This window comes from Phascolarctos cinereus, unplaced genomic scaffold (genome assembly GCF_003287225.1).
Source record: "Phascolarctos cinereus isolate Bilbo 61053 unplaced genomic scaffold, phaCin_HiC Scaffold_5;HRSCAF=322, whole genome shotgun sequence".
NCBI classification, from domain to species: domain Eukaryota; kingdom Metazoa; phylum Chordata; class Mammalia; order Diprotodontia; family Phascolarctidae; genus Phascolarctos; species Phascolarctos cinereus.
Genome location: NW_027555958.1, coordinates 359,460,408 through 359,479,862, shown reverse-complemented (window position 1 = coordinate 359,479,862; position 19,455 = coordinate 359,460,408). Strand labels below are relative to the sequence as shown.

Below are 19,455 nucleotides of genomic sequence, written 5' to 3'. Positions count from 1 at the left end.
TATTAGGTTTTATAACCCTGGAAAGCTTACAAGTATGGACCTTGTGTCATTAAATATGAACTACATGTCTCATCCAAGGAGAAGCCAAAGTCCAAAGAGGTTTATCACCAGGCTGGCTACAAGGTGACTAATAATTTAGTTATAGAGGGATTGCTATCTCAGTGGAGAAAGGATTTCTATCAGCAAAGGTATGTATGTACACACACACACACACACACACACACACACACACACACACACACTCTCTCTCTCTCTCTCTCTCTCTCTCTCTGTCTCTCTCTCTCTCTCTGTCTCTCCTTAAGTCCTGAGGCATTTAACACGCAAAGAAGGCAAGAGTGGACAAGCCATGAACAGAAAATAATGGCCAAAAAAAGTTTAAAGTGTGTTGGGGCAAAGCAGTTCAGTGTGACTGTACCCTGGAGTATATGTGGCAAGAAACAGCATGAGATAAGTTTGGAAGACAGAGTAGTGCCAGATTCTACAAGGCCTTGAATGCCAGAAGGGAGTTTTAATCAGACTCAGCAGGCTACAGGAGATATCTCCCCTATAATCAATCTGTATAATGAATCTCAGAGTCTGAAATTCCCTTTGGATTCAGAACCACTGAAGATTTTTGAATAGAATGATACGACCTGATCTACACATAAGAAAATTTAGCTTGGCAGTAGTACAAATAGACTAATATTTTCTTGGTTCTCTAAAAGCTATAAAAATGTATATTTAATAGGCAACAAATCATCTACTAAAATCTTTTATCTGTTTATGGGGGCATAAAGATGGCCCTCAGTTCACAAAGGCTATGCCAAAAGAAGATAAGCTCTGGTCAGTCCTACCAAATTATAAGGCTTCTATTCAAGAACAGCCCTGCAATGAACTCTATGTCCATCATCAGAGGGCCACCATAAATAAATTCAAAGATTTTCATCACAAAGTTGGACACAACATAATGGATTTTTCAGTTTAAGGAACTCTTGAAGTCATAGATGGATCTGATCTGAATGGGTAGCAGTACTCACATGTTTTTGAAGAATAATAACAATAGCAGAAGTAGTTAACATTTACATAATAGTTTAATATTTGCTATCTCATTTGATCCTCACAACAATCCTGAGACAGATACTATTACTATCCTTACTTCAGAGATAACGAAACTGTGGCAGAGAGAGAGGGTGACTTGAGCAAGGTCACACAACTAGTATCTGGTGCAAAATTTGAACTCAGGTCCCTGAATCCATTATGCCACCTAGGTGAAGTATTAAAAAAAATAAGAAACAAATAATATATTACATATAAGCTACGAAGTTTTTGCCTAGACATCTCCTACAACATGAGTCAAGTCCTAAAAGGGGGACAAAGCCAGGGTTTAAGCTATGTCTCCCTTAATTCATCTTTTTGGTAGCCTCTGGCTGTGTTGATGTAGCTTCCTGGTCACTTAATGCCAAGTAAGACACCACTTATGTGACGCCGGTGCTCTTCAGAATTGTTGGATGCCAGATACCAGAAAACTACACAAGTCACTATACGCTATCCTGAGAACAGGTCATTTCCACAGGAAGACAAGTGAGACTACGTCCATGGAAACTAAATGCTTCAATATATTTGTTACGTATCTTGTCTATGTTAGGATTAAGTAAACTTCGTTTTATTATCTATTCAAAGACCAATGAATGTCTCATTTCATACCTCATACATCAAACTTAAACTAATAGGATTCTGAACCTGCCCACCATCTATCTCTGAAGACACCAAATATGAAAAGAAGATTAAATACGGCTAAACATAGGAGTGCACAGAATTCCTTTGGAGTTAAAGCTTGAACTCAAGGATACTCATCCACTCTATCTCAAATCTACATGTCCTTCATTGTGCCACTTGGATGAAGAGGCCTAATCTAACCAAAATATATCAAGTGCTATCAAACAAAATATGGAAAGAGCTAGGGAGGAAAAGGACCTATATGTGCAAAAATATTTATAGCAATTCTTTTTGTGGTGGCAAAGAATTGGAAACTGAGGAGATGCCGATCAACTGGGAAATGGTTGAGCAAGTTCGGGCATATGATCTGGAATATGGAATACTACTGGACTATAAGAAATGATGAAGTAGATGACTACAGAAAAACCTGGGAAGACACATATAAACTGATGCAAAATAAAGTGAACAGAACTAGGTGAATCCTGTGCACAGTAACAGCAATATTGAAAGGATGATCAACTATGAAAGGCTCAGCTACTCTGATCGACCCATGATAAAAAATGCTGTCCATCTCCAGAGAGAAAACTGATGAACTGAGTGCAGATCAAAGCATGTTTTCTTCCACTTTCTTTGCTTTTCTTGTTTTTTTTTCTTTTGCAACATGGCTAATGTGGAAATGTTCTGCATGACTTCATATGTTTTTGGTTTTTCTTAAAGAGTTAAGTAAGGGTGTCCAACAGGATTACTGGGTAAATGATCTTTAGGAAAACAGACAGAAACTATACATGATAAAAAAGCACAGAAGGGCCACAATCTCTGCCAGGGGAGGTAGTTTCCATTCTAAAGAAATTACAGACCTAACAAAACATCAAATACACATACTCACACAACCACCAAAACAACTAAAATGTACAACAGGCACCGGTGTGGGTAAAATACTCATCACTCAGTATACTAGGTTTTATAGAAATGCTTTATTTTAGATTACCTATAAACATTTCCATAGAAGGCAATACTGTGAACTATTCTTATAATTAAGCTTAATGGTTCAATAAATCCTCACAGTTTTGATCCATGTTATTTTGCTTATAAACTACACAACCAACTGGTCATTTCATTCTGTACCATGAGAATATAAGCTGGTCAAAAATAATGCTCATAATGAGTAAAACACATATTAATACTCCCAGATACTACTTCCTTGAAGCAGATTCTGAGATTATACAACATTAATGAAGAAAAGTCACATAAAATTTAGGACAGTACATTTCCTAGTGGTGCCTAAGATAACTAAAAAAAAAAAACAAAAAACCCCTTAACATGTTGCACAGGAGATTGACAAATGCAAACCCTGGTATTCCTCATTAGTTACTAATGAAACAAAATTAACTTCATATAAATTTAACTCCTATGATAACAGTTTAGGGGGAAAGTCTAAATACAAATCTATGTGATTCAAGATTCTAGAATCTCTCTTTTTTAAAAAATTAGGGCTTCTCAATCTAAGCAAACATCAAAGTATTGCTATAGTTCAAATAAATGAAATGATCTCAAATTCCCTAAATCTACCACATGAATATTTTACTATTTCTTTGGATTTTAAGTCCAGTTTGTCATGTACTTACTTCTATTGTATGACAGTTCAACAGATGGTAGTCTGCAATAATTTAAACTGAACTGTCAATTACTGCATATAGAATGGTAAAATGCCACTTTAAGGACAATTGAGGTTTTTAAAAAATTAAATCAATTAAAATTTTAAAACAAAAAATGAAAAAAAAATGTTGATATTAGGTAGCCAATAATATAAAGTCTAGTTTTTGAAAGCTTTGAGCAATTATCATTCTAATATGGCAGCACTTGTCAATCACAATTTACATTGTAGATCCCACCATCCTTATTTCTGTAATATAGTAGTGCCAAAAAATTCCAATATAATAAAGTAGTTGTCAGAATGTCCACTGTAACCTAAGTGGTTTAATGTCTAATTATAGAAATAAAAATGTCATTACCATAAAAAAAAGGTTTTATAAGTATTAGAAAAAAGTGGAGATAATGCAAAGTAACTAGCCTTCCTCTCTTTCTTTTAGAACCATAAACAGATGGTCCAGGCCAGTAGTGTCAAACTCAAATGGAAACCATTCAACCCTATATAAGGATTGACTAGAAAACTACATTGGCTTAGAAAACTACATATTAACACTATCTTATGTTCTAGTATTATTTTTAGTTTGTTAAATACTTCACAATTGCATTTTAATGTGGTTGAGGCTGCACTAGAGAATACTGGGGAGGGAAGGGGAGGAAAAGGGAGGGAAGGAAGTGTTTGACACATCTAAGCAACAGAAGGGAAAAAAATTGGCCATTTCTTGAATGACAGGCTAAAGTTTCCAAATGAAATATCATCATCTTTAAGTTCTTTCAAGATTGTAAAACTACTCTATAAGCCAAGGCAAGAACTTTTCTTCAAGTTTAATCAATTACATTGTATCCACACAGCATTAAAATATATAATAATCTAAACAGAGATGTCATCCATTATTTTACTGCATACATACTAGAGGAAATCATAAAATTGCTCTCTAGATCCACTACAAATTCATGCTATCTAATTTTAAGTGGACCTTTAGTATAAGATGTCAACTTCTCACTAAGAAAGAATACATAAAAAGAAGAGAAAAGAACCAGGGTTTGGGAGACCTCTATGTTAGGACACAAGAAAATAAAAACTGAAAAGGAGTAGTCAAACAGCAGAAGAAAAAGCAGGCAAGAGCCAAAAGAGAATTATCAAATGCTGCAGGAATATATTAAAAAAAACAAAGATTAAGAAAAACCCCCTCTTTCCACTTCTGTATTCCTTTCAATGTTCTCATCTCTCTTCTTTTTCCTTCCTCCAATTATAGAGAGGTAGTCTTTCCTTTCTAGTAAAGCTAACCCCCCCCCTTTTTTTTTGGCTAGGCAGTGGGGTTAAGTGACTTGCCCACGGTCACGCAGCTAGTAAGTGTTATGTGTCTGAGGCCAGATTTGAACTTAGGTCCTCCTGAATCCAGGGCCGGTGCTCTATCCACTGCGCCACCTAGTTGCCCCCAAGGCTAACCCTTTTATCTTATCTTTTCCATCACTCTTACACCTTGACCCCACCAATGATTTTCTCTCATAAATCTTCACACTCTCCTTCGTTGGGCCCTTCCTAAGGTGTCTACTATCCTGTCTCTAAAAAAAGAAAAAGAAAGAAAAAAGCTCCCCTTGAACCTCCCACTCCCTCCAATTATTACTTGCCTCCTCCTTCACAGTCAAATGACTAAAAATTATAATCTATACCCAATATTGTTCACTCTTCATTTCATTAAAATCTGGCTTCCATTCTCATAACTATCATTTTTTTTAAATCAATTTATCACTCAATTACAATTTATCATTCAAATCAAATGATTTTTTTCCATTCTCCGCAGTTCTTCCTAGCAACCAACACTAAGGACCAACCTATCGAAGTTTCCTTCCTATTGTGGCCCTCCAAAACCTCACAGAGTGAAGAAACTGTACTCATCTGAATACTTTACTGCATGCTTTTGCTAAACACCGAGAATGGGCTTACCTGAGTACTTTACGCATACAATTCATGTTATAGCAATTGGAATAAGCCTGCTACATATGCATAATTCAAGAAACTCTCTTCTCCCTGAATACAGTCCCTTAAACTTCTCATTAAACACACAGCATATGATGGTTGCAGATACAGCTTTTCCTTCAATTCTCCCTAAATGTCCCTCACACCTTTCACTGAGATGCAATGCCCCACTTCAGACATTTATTGAAATATGCATAGCCTTTAACAGGTTAGGTCCAAGTACAAGCTAGTGCTTTACCAACATTATCTCGTTTGATTCTCACCACAGCCCCGGGAGGAAGGTGCTATAACTAAGGCAAACATAGGTGAAGTGACTTGCCCAGCGTCAGACAACTTAATAAATGTCTGAGGTGAAATTTGAATTCAAGACTCCGTGAACTCCAGGCCCAGCACTCCACCCATCATACCACTCAGCAACATTATGCACCCCTGCCTCTCTACCAAGAGGTTTGAAGTACTTCATATATCTTTCTCCAGTACCAAATTAGTCATCATACTTAATCTGAGTTCAGCTGCCTTTTAGTGTTGCTTTTGTTTCTGCTATTTTAATTCTGCTTTATTTACTCTGTATTACTATTATACAAAATTCTTTCCTTATTCTATTAATCTTCATATTCATCATTTCTTACAATTCTTTCATTATATTCATAAATTCAGGTACCTCTACAAGATTATATGTTGCAGAACAATCTACACTGCACTCTGAAACTCTGATGTGCTACTTCAGATACAATTACTAACACCATCTTGTGACTGCCCAGTTCAAATAACACACTAACAGAAAACACAGACCTGAATACAGACTTACAGGTTCTTGTGGTGTTTCTGCTTCTTCCCATGCTCCCCAACCATCATCTTCCCAGTTTGTTGATTTACCTATTAACGAAAAATGAAGTCTTTAGACGAAATGTATTTATTAAATAAGTATTTCTTAAAGGTTCAAAGCATTAAAACACAATGACAAAATCGGAATCTAAAAATTTTTAAGCAATTTTTTGAATGCATTAGAATCAAACCTTTTATAAAACTGACAAAAGGACAGATTTTATGTTAATCATCTTGTGCCAGGCTTCTTACTCTATGTGATATTCTTCAGCAGACATGACTCATTATGTGTTCAAATCCATTTAACAATAAGCATAGCGTAACAGGAATCTACTATTCTTTGGCATTTAATTATATCTAAGTGATATTCAGATAGTATTATTACAAGGGTAACAATAAAAATCTAAATTAGTAAGCCAATTTATTACTTGACAAAAAATATGAGATACTTAAATTGAAAATCTGAACATTTTTACAAATGACAACCTGAAATAGTTCTCTTCCACTTGGGTCCAATAAGAATTTATACTTATGATTTAGAAAGACACCAGGTCTTACCACTTATTCTTTTGTCTACTTTTTCACAGATGAGACAACCTGTATAATTGAAATTAAATGCTCAACACTAACAAATATAACTGAAAAAGAAATTATGATGGCCAATTACCAAAAGAGTTTAGGGGGCAGCACTACATTGTTCATCCTTCTTACACCAATATAATCCACTTTCCAAAGTAAAAAAAAAATAAACTTTTCCTTTACCATTCAAATAATAGTAAATTAAGATGTGAATAAAATGATAAATTGCTCATGAGTAAGTCAAAGTAATATAATAAAAATGGAAATACTACCTAAATTAATTTGCTTATCCAATGCTGTACCACTCAACCAAAAGAATACTTTATAAACCTATAAAAAAAGCCAACAAAATTCATATGGGAAAAAAAGATAAAAATCGCATGATATCATTTTTTAAATGAGAAGAAAGTGGGCTTGTCTACCAATCAGGCTTCAATCTATACTACAAAGAAGTAATCATAAAAAAAAAAATTGGTTCTGGTTAAAAAAGTAGAGAGTTTAATTACTGCAACAGATCAGGAATTACATAATATACAGGATCAAATAAATTTAATAACCTAGTATTCAACATACTCAAAGACCCAAAGTACTAAGAGAAGCACTGGATATTTGACAAAACTCGTGGGAGAACTGGACAGCGGTAAGACAAAAAGTAGGTTTGAATCAATACCTCATAACACCAAGATAATCTCCAAATGGATACATGACTTTGATATCGAAGATCATTTCACAAATTGTAGGAACAAGGAATAAATACTTTTTAGATATACGGCTAAGGGAAGGGTTCATGATCAAACATGAGAGAGAGAAGATCACAGAAGATAAAATGGACAATACTGGGCTTGGGAAGGCTTGCTTTAGATGGTGGAATTTTAGCTGGTATTTAAAGGAAGCCAAGGAGGTCAGTAGTCAGAGAGGAGATGGAAAAGTATTCCAGGCACAGGGGACAGCCAGAGAAAATGCTCAGAGCCAAGAGAGGCCAATGATATTTAAAAGTTTTTGCACAAAGAAAACCAGTAAAGCTGAGATTAGAAGGGAAAATGTTAATTAAGAAAAAAGTCTTTGCAGCAATTTTCTCTGTTCAAGATTATTTCCAAGATTGGTCGGAAAGCTATTCAAACTGTAAGAATAAGAGCGTTCCCCTGCCCATCAATTGAGGAATGGCTGAACAAACTGTGGTATATGAATGTAATGGAGTACTATTGTGCTATAAGAAATGATGAGCAGGCAGGCAGACTTCAGAAAAATCCAGGAAGACTTGTATAGACTGAAGCGTGAAGTGAGCAGAACCAGGAGAACATTGTACACAGTAACAGCCATGTTGTGTGATGACTAACTTTAATAGACTTAGCCCTTCTCAGTAATGCAAGGGTCTGAGACATCTCCAAAGGTCTCATGATGGAAAATGCTATCCACATCCAAAGAACGAACTATGGAGTTTGAATGAAGATCGAAGTATACTATTTGCTATTTTTTTTCTTCTGTTGCATTTTGTTTCCTCTTTCTGGTAGTTCCTCCTATTGGTTCTAATTCTTCCTTACAACATGACTAATGTGAAAATACGTTTAATAGGAATGTATATGTACAGCATATATCAGATTGCACATAGTCTTAGGGAAGGAGGGGGAAGGAAGAGGGAAGGGAGGGAGAGAAAAATTTAAAACTCAAAAACTTATGGAAGTGATTGCTGATAAATCCAAATAATAAAAAAATTTTTAAAAAAAGAGCATTCCCCAAACAATAAATAACCAAAGGATGTGAATAAGCAGTTTTCCAAGAAAGTAATTCAAGGTATCAACAGCTCTACGAAGAAAGGCTCCAAATCACTAAAAACTAGCAATTCAGGTTCTACTTTAAGACGATCAGATTGGCACAGGTGTTTAAAAAAAAATGACGAATACTGGACAAGTTTCAGAAAAATAGGCACATTAATGCATTTTTAGTGGAAGCTGTGAACTGCTCCAGGGCATTCTGGAAAGTGATTTGAAACTATGCCTCCAAAGTTTAACCCAGTGATGCCCTACTAGACCTACAGCCAAATGAGATCAAAGAAAGAAGAAAACAAGCCATAAATATAATCAACCAATTTATGTATTAAATGTCCACTATGTGCCAAGCACTACGCTAAACACTAAAGATACAAAAATGCAAAAGACAGTCCCTGCCTTCAAGGAGCTTACACTCTAAGGAGGGAGAAAGGGAAACAGAGACAACATGCAAACAAATATAGAGGGGCTTGGGAAGGCTTTCTTTAGATGGTGGAATTTTAGCTGGGATTTAAAGGAAGCCAAGGAGGTCAGTAGTCAGCGAGGAGATGCAAAAGTGTTCCAGGCATAGGGGACAGCCAGAGAGAATGCTCAGAGCCAAGAGATGAAGAGTCTTGTTCACAGAACAGCCAGGAGAGGCCAATGCCACTGGATCAAAGGGTATGTTTTGGGAAGTAAAGTATAAGAAGACTGGAGGAGTCTTCTCTTCCCTTCTGCGGAGCTAGGTTATGAAGTGGATTTTGTATTTGCTTCTGGAGGCAGTAGAGGCTTTCTTTAAAAAAAAATTGGTACTGGTTAAAAAAAAGAGTTTAATCACAGTAACAGAGTAGGAGTTACACAACATGGAAGATCAAATCAGGCTTCCTAGACACTAGAGTTTATTGAGTAGGGAGGGGACATGATTGGACCTGAGTTTTAGAAAAGTCACTTACATGGCTGAATGGAGGATGGACTGGAGTGGGGAGGGACTAGAGGCAGGCCGACCCACCAGTAGGCTACTGCAATAATCAAGGTGTGAGGTGATGAGAGCCTGCAGTAGAGGGATGAAAATGTCAAAGGAGAGAAGGCACACAATCAAGAGATGTTACAAAGATGAAATTGACAGACCTTGGCCAACAGCTTGGATATGGATGAGGGTAAGGGGGTGTATGAGACAGAGAGGAATTCAGGATGACTCCTAGGTTGTGAGCCTGAGGGACTGAAAGGATGGTAGTAACAGAGAACATGGGAGTGAGAACGGTTTAGGGGGAAAGAGACTGAGTTTGGTTTTGGATACGTTGAGGTTTAGATGTCTATTGGACACCCGGTTCAAAATGTCTGAAAGGCAGTTGGACATGCGAGGTCAGCAGAGAGCATGGGACAGGATAGGTAGATTTGAGAATCCTCAACATAGAGATGATAATTAAATCCACGGAAGCTGATATGATCACCAAGTAAAGTAGTATAGAGGGAGAAGAGGGACCAGCACAGAACCCTGATGGACACCTATGGTTAGAGGGCTTGATCTGGAAGAGGATCTAGCAAAGGAGACAGAGTAGAGGTCAGACAGGTAGGAGCAAAACCAGAAGAGAGTAATGTCCTAAAAACCTAGCATGAAGAGGGTATCAAGAAGGAAAGAATGATCACCAGTGTCAGAAACTTCAAAAAGGTCAAGAAGAATGAGGATTAAGAAAGGCCATTAGATTTAGCAACTGAGAAATCATTAGTATGTTTGGAGAGAGTAGTTTTGGTGAAGTGATAAGACTGAATGTCAGATCATAAGGAGTTAAGAAGCAAATGAGAAGAGAGAAAGCGGAGACACCTATTGTAAATGGATACAAGATGACAGTGGGAATGGAAGGAAGTGAGGTTTTTTTCAAGGTAGAGGAGACATGTGCATGTTTGTAGTGTTAATCAAAAGTCATGACTACACTCATGGGTAGTAATTTGATTGATTACAAGAGAAAGGCACACGCATGTAGGAACTACTTATACCAAGGAACCCGAAATACTGACAGAGCTTTGGATATTTATGGAGTATAACAAAAAGAGGAGGTCTTATAGGAGGGGTGAAAGGCAATCCCCTCCCAAATGGGAGTGGCATGGAAGGAGGAAGGGAGCAACAGGGGAGGGGGAGAGGGGGCAGGAGGACTTGGGAACATTGGACTATGGAGGGAGGATGTTCTGCTTCTCTGAAAGGATCCTGGCTATACAGTTTATCAGTCTGGAGAGACTGGCTGGAGTCAGGCTTGTACTTGCAGTCTGGAGAGACTGAAAATAAGTGGAAAAAGAGGATGACAGATGGGTCAATCTGTTGGAGGACAGGATGGAATAGGATTGGTTGAACAGATAGAGGAGTTGGCCTTAGTAAGGAATAAGGCCATTTTATCATGTGAGACAGGGCAGAAAATGGCAGAAGGCACCTGAGTAATAGGAGATGAGGAAGAGGGGAAGAGAGGGAGTTCACAGTAAATGGTCTCAATTTTTTCTGTAAAATATAAGGCAAGGTTCTCAGCTGAGAGGATAAGAGAAGGGTAAGCTATGGGAGCGTTGAGAAGGGATAAAAATGTTTGGAAGAGCCACTGTGGAGCATGGTATAGTGAGCTGATAAGAGACATATAACAGGATTGCCTAGTGGCAGTGAGGGTTCGATTGTGATTGTATAATATAAATTTGTGGTGGACCCAACCAGACTAGTTGTGTGATTTTCTCTCCCTTTGATCAGCAGCACATGCACAGAAGTGAAGGCAATGAACAGAGGGAGTGATCTAAGGATGAAGCTTGGCTAGGTATAATTAGTGATATAAGGGGGTTGGAATTCAAGAGAGGAGGACAGTGTAGAGCTAAATTGGGTTTGCCAAGGAATCAAGATGGAGAGAAAAGGAGTGGCTGGTGCAGGGGAGATGGCTTGGGAGAGAACTGAGAGGTCAAGGAATTGGAGGTCATGGTACAGAGGAAAAGTAGGACTATATAAGGGAAGGCAGAGAGAAAGGTGAAAAGAATTCTTGAAAGAAGATGATATGTTTGTGAATGATGGCAAGATCAAGGGTATGACCATCTTTATGTGAGGCTGAGTGGGGTGGAAGAATAGCTCGTGGGAGGTGAGTAGGTCGAGGAACTGAATGGTTAGGACATTTGAGGGAGAATCAACATGTACGCTGAAGTCCCTTAGTATGGGGCAGGAGTTGAGGAGGAGGGAAAAATTGTAAGCCAGGTATTGAACTCACTAAGGATGGGGGGGTGGGGTATCTGTAGACAACAGCTACCAGGATTTTGGTTGGGTGACACATATAAACAGCACAAACCTCAAAGGAAGAGAAGAGGTTACTGAGTGATAGAGGAAGGGGGAGAATCTGGAAATAGCAATGGCAGACACGGAGTATTCCAATTCTCCAGCCTCAACCAGTGAGCTGAGGAGAACGAGTGAAGGTGCAGCCAGTACTGGAAACGGTGGCCAAAGAGGCTGTGTCATCAGAGGGAAGCCAGGTTTCATTAAGAGATGTAGATGGAAGGAGCGGGGAAAAAAACAGATTTATAAATATAAACATCTATTATCCTATATTAATAGGCACTCACCTACAGTTATCAACATATAAAAAGCATGCTAGAGCTAGCCACGACCTTAGAGGCCATTTAGATTAACTTCTTACACATGAATAAACTTCCCTGTCACAACTTCTTTTCACTACTGCACACCTTTCCAACCTTCTCCAAGTACACTCTCTGGACCTATCATACCATTTCAAGGAAATCATTAGAAAAAGGCAGTTAATTCCTATAGTAGGACTGTCAAATACTCCCATAAGAATTTAGAGAACTGAGATTCTAATGAACTGGAATAGTATGGGAAAGTTTTGTTGAAGTAATTGACTTGGTCTAGGGTTTAAAGCATTTTGATACATTTAAGAGAAAAGGGGAACACTTTCTAGATGGAAAGGAGATCACTTTCCAGGAGAAAGGATAGCAGGAAAAAAGGCATAAAGGACAGAATAACAAGGCAGATGTAACAACACTCAAAATTTTCAAATGACCCATGCTGCAAATCCAGAATCCTACCTCCACCATATGCTCCAATCTAAACACCACGGAAGTGTAACCTTGAAAGATGTCTTCTGTTATATAGATATGAAACTACTGAATTATCAAGTTGCTTTCATATTCAAATATTACACTTACCCTATTATTCTCTTTTCTACAGCCTTCCCTCATACCCATGGAGGGTTAAGGCTGGAATCTAGACCATATCTAGAACCAAAGAAAAGAATGTCATAAGTAATGGTTTTTTTAAAAATCATAAATAGAGTTGAAATAATATTTCGGGAACATTATGGGCTAATAACCTTTCGGGGGACAGCCTGGGAATTTAACCATTTATTACATTTGTTTCTATGCGAAAGCTAGAGTTCCAGATCAAAACAGTACAACTGAGTTTCTGAGAGCACAACCAATCTGTAAGGTAAGCACTGCTTGTATCAAAGTATTTATTTCTATTCAGTCCCAGTGACATAATTTCTACAGTCTCCTGACTGTAACTGATAAACATCTGATACTGCCTTATAGTCAGCTCATTAACACTTGACATCAGCAGTTGGAAGGTGTTGGAATCCCATCACTTTGCTTTTTCTAGGTTATTTCCTGTGTCTAAAAATTACCTTTTTAAAAAAAAAATTTTATTTTGATTTACCAACAATCACTTACATAAGCTTTTGAGTTTAAAATTTTTCTCCCCCTTCCTCCTCACTACCCTCCCCAAGACAGTGCACAATCTGATATAGGAGATAGATAGACATACACACACACACACACACACACACACACACACACACACTCCTATTAAACATATTTCCACATTAGTGATGTTGTAAGTAAGAATTAGAACCAATAGGAGGAACCACCAGAAAGAAGAAACAAAAACTCAACAGAAGAGGAAAAAAAATAGCAAATAGTATGCTCCAATCTGCATTCAAATTCCACAGTTCTTTTTTTGGATGTGGATAGCATTTTCCATCACGAGGCCTTTGGAGATGTCTTAAATCCTTGTATTGCTAGGAATGGTTAAGTTTATCAATAGGAGTCATCACACAACATGACTGTTATTGTGTACAACATTCTCTTGGTTCTGCTTACTTCACTCAGCATTGGACCATACAAGTCTTTCCAGGTTTTTCTGAAATCAGCCTGTTCATCATTTCTTACTTCACAATATTATTCCATTACATTCATATACCACAACTTGTTCAGCCATTCCCCAATTGATGGGCATCCTCTCAATTTCCAATTCTTTGCCACCATAAAAAGAGCTGCTATAAATATTTTTGTACATGTGGGTCCTCTTCCTATCTGTGTGATCTCTTTGGGATATAGCCCTAGAATGCTATTGCTGGGTCCAAGGGTATGCACATTTTTATAGCCCTTTGGGCATAGTTCCAAATTGCTCTCCAAAATGGTTGGATTCTAAAGACTACCTTGGGGCTTAATAAGGTTCTTTAGAAATAAAAACCAACAGAGGGCAGCTAGGTGGTGCAGTGGATAGAGCACCGGCCCTGGATTCAGGAGGACCTCAGTTCAAATCCGGCTTCAGACACATAACACTTACTTGGTGTGTGACCCCGGGCAAGTCACTTAACCCCACTGCCTAGCAAAAAAAAAAAAAAGATATAAAAACCAATGGCCAGGCAAGACAAAAACCTCTTTTCCCGCAGTTTTTCTATAATAGGTATTATAGGTATCTATTATAGTATTCTTAAACCATTAACATTAGTAATACTTAACAAATGCCCATGGGGTGCAAGTAAGATGACAGAATCATGTAAGAGCTAAAAGGAAGAAATTATTAGAAATTATCTAGGGCAACCTCCAACCTAAATATCCACATCAACATGTTCAATGAATACTTAAAAATTATGTACTACCTACATAGAAGGTTTTTGAATCTTTTGAAGATTATGAGAAGGTAAAGATCTAAATGGTCTATCCATCTGGGTTTTCAAATACTGGATGGCATTTTATTGTAAAGTCTATAGATCCTCACAAAAAAAATTACTAAAAGCTAATTTACTTTGGATATAGTCCTTGAAACAGATGAATATAAAAGATGCTGAAATACAGAGACTCACTATGACAGCCAATAGTTTAAGCTAGAATGTTGTCTCCACTTAGCAATTAAGTTCTTTGCAACACTCTCCCAAATGCAGGATATCCCTTCTAATACTGGATCATTTCCCACAACTAAGGATTCCAATCCCCTTCAAACTTCCCAGCTCTAGAGCTTAAGTCCCTTTCCTTTACATTGCCCAAAGCTGAATTATTTTATCATACTTTTTCAATAGGCTTCATCTAATACATGATTCAATTCACAAAGTATTTAACTAATTGCCTGCTATGTGCCCAGAAGTTTAATAAGCAGTGCGGTTAGGTAGGAGAGAGATGAGGGTAGTACAAAAGAAACATAATCCTATACAGTTCTGCCTTAGAGAAAAACAACTAGATGAAAAAACTCACAAGCATGGCAAAGGTTAAGGAATTAAAAATAAATAAAAGGAAAAGCTAGATTATGTAGTACAGAAGGAGTCTCAAAACGGCAGTCTCTTATTCTGCCAGTGAATCTTAAAACATTAAACAGTTGATCTTTTTAAACAAGCCTTCATTATACATCTCTTCTCATGGGTTAAAAGGATAATCAGAGGGAGAGAAGACTGCTGTCCTGTCACGATTACTTTTCACTTCAGCACTTCTTCCCATCCTTCTCCAAGTATACTTTCAGGACTTAACAAACATTTCGAGGAAATAAGGAAATCAACTCCTCATTAGGAAAAGGTTGTTGTTCTCTGTAGTAGAACTGGCAAATACTCAAGAATTTAAGGGAAAGGAGGATCTGATGAATTGGAAGCTTTGCTGAAAAAACTTGACTTGACCTAGGCCTTAAAGTACTTTGATACTTTTAGAGAAATGAGGGGCATTTTTTAGAAGGTAAGGGAAGCACTTTCTAGGAGGAAGGGATAGCATGAAAAAAGGCACAGAGGACAGAATCATAAGGCAGTTGCGTACAGGAACAGTGCAGGAACCAGTAAGAGCAGAACAGAAGGTACATGCGGGAAGGCAGTGAGAGATAAAATAGGATAAGTTGTAGCCTAATTATTCTGAGTCTTAAAAGACTTGATAAGGAGCTAATAAATAATAGGGGCAATATAAGACCCAACTCAGGGTAGGAAAAAGACAAACAGCTTTAGTGTACTACTACACTAGTTTGTCAGAAAGACATGGAAAGCCAGAAAGCATTACAAAGTTTCTGTATTAATCAATGCATAATTCAATTCAAATAAGGAAACCTATATCTATTAAGAGCCTACTACATATAGTACACTAAGCTAGGCTTTGTGGACACAGAGACAAAAACAAACCAGGTCTTGCCTTCAAGAAGCTTACATTGAAATGGGCGGAGGAGCAATGGAGAAGGAAGGGAAGAGATTACACACGTACACAAATCACTAGTGCAAGGAAAACTGAAGAAAGGAGGGCTTCATAAAGGAGGTAACACCTAATACCTGTTTATCTTGGGCAAGTCACTTCAACCTCTCTTCAGTTTCCTCACCTGTAAGGATGCTGGACTTAATTAGAGGTGTCAATCTCAAATAGAAAGCAGGCCATTAAGCCTCCTATTGCCTTAGAAAACCACATATTAACATTATCTATGTTCTACTGTATTTCTATTTGGCTAAATATTTTCCAATTAAATTTTAATCTGGTTCAGTCTGTATTAGGGCTTGATGCAGGCCTTTTCCACAATGCTGAGCATGTTTTTACACCTCTGGACTATATGACATAAGTTTCCTTCCAACTCTATATCTACAAATGTCCAAGCGTGTACCACAACTCACAGCTCGAATACAGAGTATGAGGACTGAGGAAAGCGCAGGAGGAGCCAATCTACAGTGATGACTCACCTTCCCACATGGGGTCAAGTGAAAGCTCCTTTTCATCGAGTGATGGAAGACTCCTGAACTTGTATTTTTAGCAATAGTAGCTTTACTTTCTGGTCAGGTGTGTAATGTACAGAGTGCTCAACAATGGACTTATTTTCCTTTTCCACCCTAGTTGCAACCCCTCACATATATGGACAAACTGGGAACTATATATACCGATAACACCCGTATATTCGGACGACAAGAATATCCCTTTCTCTAAGACAGAGCCAATGTTACAATTACCCTTAGATCTTTAGCATCCAGGACACCTATATGTTTTTCAGAATTTAGCAACAATATTGAATCCTTTTTTCTTGTTACATCATTTTTTAATACCAGTTTGTCTAATGGATATGTACATTTTATTCAATCTAATACTATTTTTGAATAGAATGTTACTTGTGTTAATTGTACTCTCGAACAACGTATTGATAATAATGACTATATTGTACTTTTGGTAGAACAATCATCATTTGCTATTTTCCTTACTCACATTTTACATGAATAGTTCCACAACTCTGGTGAACATGCTCATCAAATTATTACTTCCTTCTTAAGTCAATCAAAACAATTTATTGGTCTCCTTATTACTGGTTTAATCACTGTTGCTTTTCTTATTGTATCTACTACTGTTTCATCTGTTGTGCTGCAATTTGAAATTCAAACTGCACACTTTGTATATGACTTGGCAAAAACTATAAGCTTAGCACTTAAAGCACAAGAAGCGATTGATAGAGATATATTGTATAAAGTCAATTTATTAGAGCAATCAGTATCATATTTAGGAGATAAGTTAGAAACCCTGAAAACAAGGTTGCTATTGCAATGTGATTATAGATATTCATATATTTACATTACCCTGCTACCCTGTGATGCTTCAGATCCTAATATCTCATGAGACAAGATACGTGCCCGCCTACTGGGGGCCTGGCACGATTCTAATATTACCCTCAATATTAATACCCTTCATGATATTACTTCCGACTTTAAACTACTCAGTACGCTAACAATTTAACTCAGAATATGTTTGCGGCTTTACAACATCAAATTAAAGTAGACGCTATGATGCAACAAGAACTGAATGTTTTAGAGCAGTTGGTGATAGCTTTAGGAAGACAAACAGAACAATTAACAATGCACTTCAACTTGAAATGTGATTATCGCTATTCTTTTATCTGTGTGACTCCCTGTATGTACTGCAATTTCACTAATGAGAATGTAACTACTGAACAAATATTAAATAAGCTCCAAGGTGCATGGCACTCTGCAAATATTACATGGGAAATTAGTCAATTGTCCAAAATACAACATGAAATCGCTGATTCTCATATTGATAGTATTGATCCACAAGATACTGCAAACAAATTATTAAACTTGATAGACCAATTTAATCCTTTTAAAAATGTATTTAGCTTGCTATTGTATTTTATACCTTGGCTATGTTTTGTATTAGTTTCACGTTTCCTCCTTCCCTATTTTTTAAAGATACACTCACCACATCTTAGGTGAGATTCACGCATCCCTTCATTATCTCAAGTTAGCACAAAAAAGAAAGGGGAAGTTGTTGAGCATTGACAAGTCAGAGGATTTAGGCCAGTCCAGGTTTTACCTGTTGGTTTCCTGTATCTGATGGCTGCCTAAGTCAGAAATGTGGGCTCTCCAACCCTTGCTCTGTCTCTCTTGAGAACAGAAGGCCGTTGGAGATAATAGGGAGGCGAGGAGATGGTTCGGGGGGGGGGGGGGCTCCCCCTGGTTACTGTTCCCATGAGAAAAATAATTGTTGATACTTTGCCTTTGCTACTCTGGGTGCTGTTCCCACGAGTGAGGTATAAAAACCCTAGCCCTCAGATTAATAAATGGAGTTTGTTCTTTACTTGCTACCCACCTGGCCCGCGTGTATTTTTTTCTCTTCATACTCGACCAGCATTTAAACACAGCCGCGGATGCAGGCGCTCGTGGCACACCTCATCTCCTGTGATATTCTTGTCCATGTTCCTTTCTCAGTTCTCCAGAAAAGGGTCTATCCAATATCCTGAGTTGCTCTTTCTAGATTTCTTGGCAATTCATACATTCCAATGAAGCATACAACTTACCAGTTAATCCTTGCTCTGACCAGCTTTCTTCTTTTTCTGAATATACATTGCTCTGATGATTTTATGCTTTTTCTCCCCATACAATTTGTTGTAGGTAGGAGGCTGCATCTTATTATCCCCACCATACGATGCTCCATTACCCTGTGGATGACCTAAAACTTTAATTCTTCAAAGCCTGGTAATTACACAACTTTCAGTCTCAAGAATCACTGTGAGAATACTGGTCTTAAAAAGATGGGATTTTTATTTCAAGAGGAAACTTAACATCAAGGCAATCAAACCCATTCTCTCTCTTCTACGGAATTCTGGCCCAGGTCATTGACCATCTCCAGGTCTACTGGTTACCTACCCAACTGAATATTATAGCCTAGAAAATAGGAATTCTTCACTGATTGACTCTTCATCCATATAGTTTTCCCTGTAGATTTAAAATCATTCATTTTCATTTTGATATGACCCATCTATGACATTGCTAAACATTTCCATATCCCTAAGAAGTCCACAAGTTACTATAAATAGGTGTTCATCTTCTAAATCTTTACAATTGCTTAATACTAAATGCTAAAGTCCTTTTCAAATCTAATATTTTCTGAGTTAGGCTGAAATCCTTTGAAAGACTGTGGATTTCAAGAGGTTTTGCAATGTTCTATGGCTTGATACAATCAGTAACACACCATCCTCCAACAGATCTAGGAGATCTTATCATCTAGAGCAGGCCTGTACAACTTAAGGCCCTCGGGCCACTTGCAGAACACCAAAGGATTTCGGGTGGCCCTGGAAAAATGTAGAGAAAAATATTCTTTGTATGTAAAGGAAAACCTTTGGCGTGCTGCAATCAGCCGGCTGTAAGATGTTCAGGACTGATCTAGAGGGAATACCTTTTTATTAGTATTCTACACTGGCCACCCTCCACACCTCCACTGGCA

At 37.6% G+C, this 19,455-nt stretch overlaps 1 protein-coding gene across 1 annotated transcript in view; it reads right to left on the bottom strand.

The window, feature by feature from the left end:
• The window catches only part of RAB3GAP2 (RAB3 GTPase activating non-catalytic protein subunit 2), a 127,629-nt gene that overhangs the window by 96,854 nt on the left and 11,320 nt on the right, over positions 1-19,455 (bottom strand). The window contains 1 exon segment of the mRNA XM_020982238.2: positions 6,132-6,199. Within this exon segment, the coding sequence (XP_020837897.1) occupies positions 6,132-6,199 (68 nt within the window).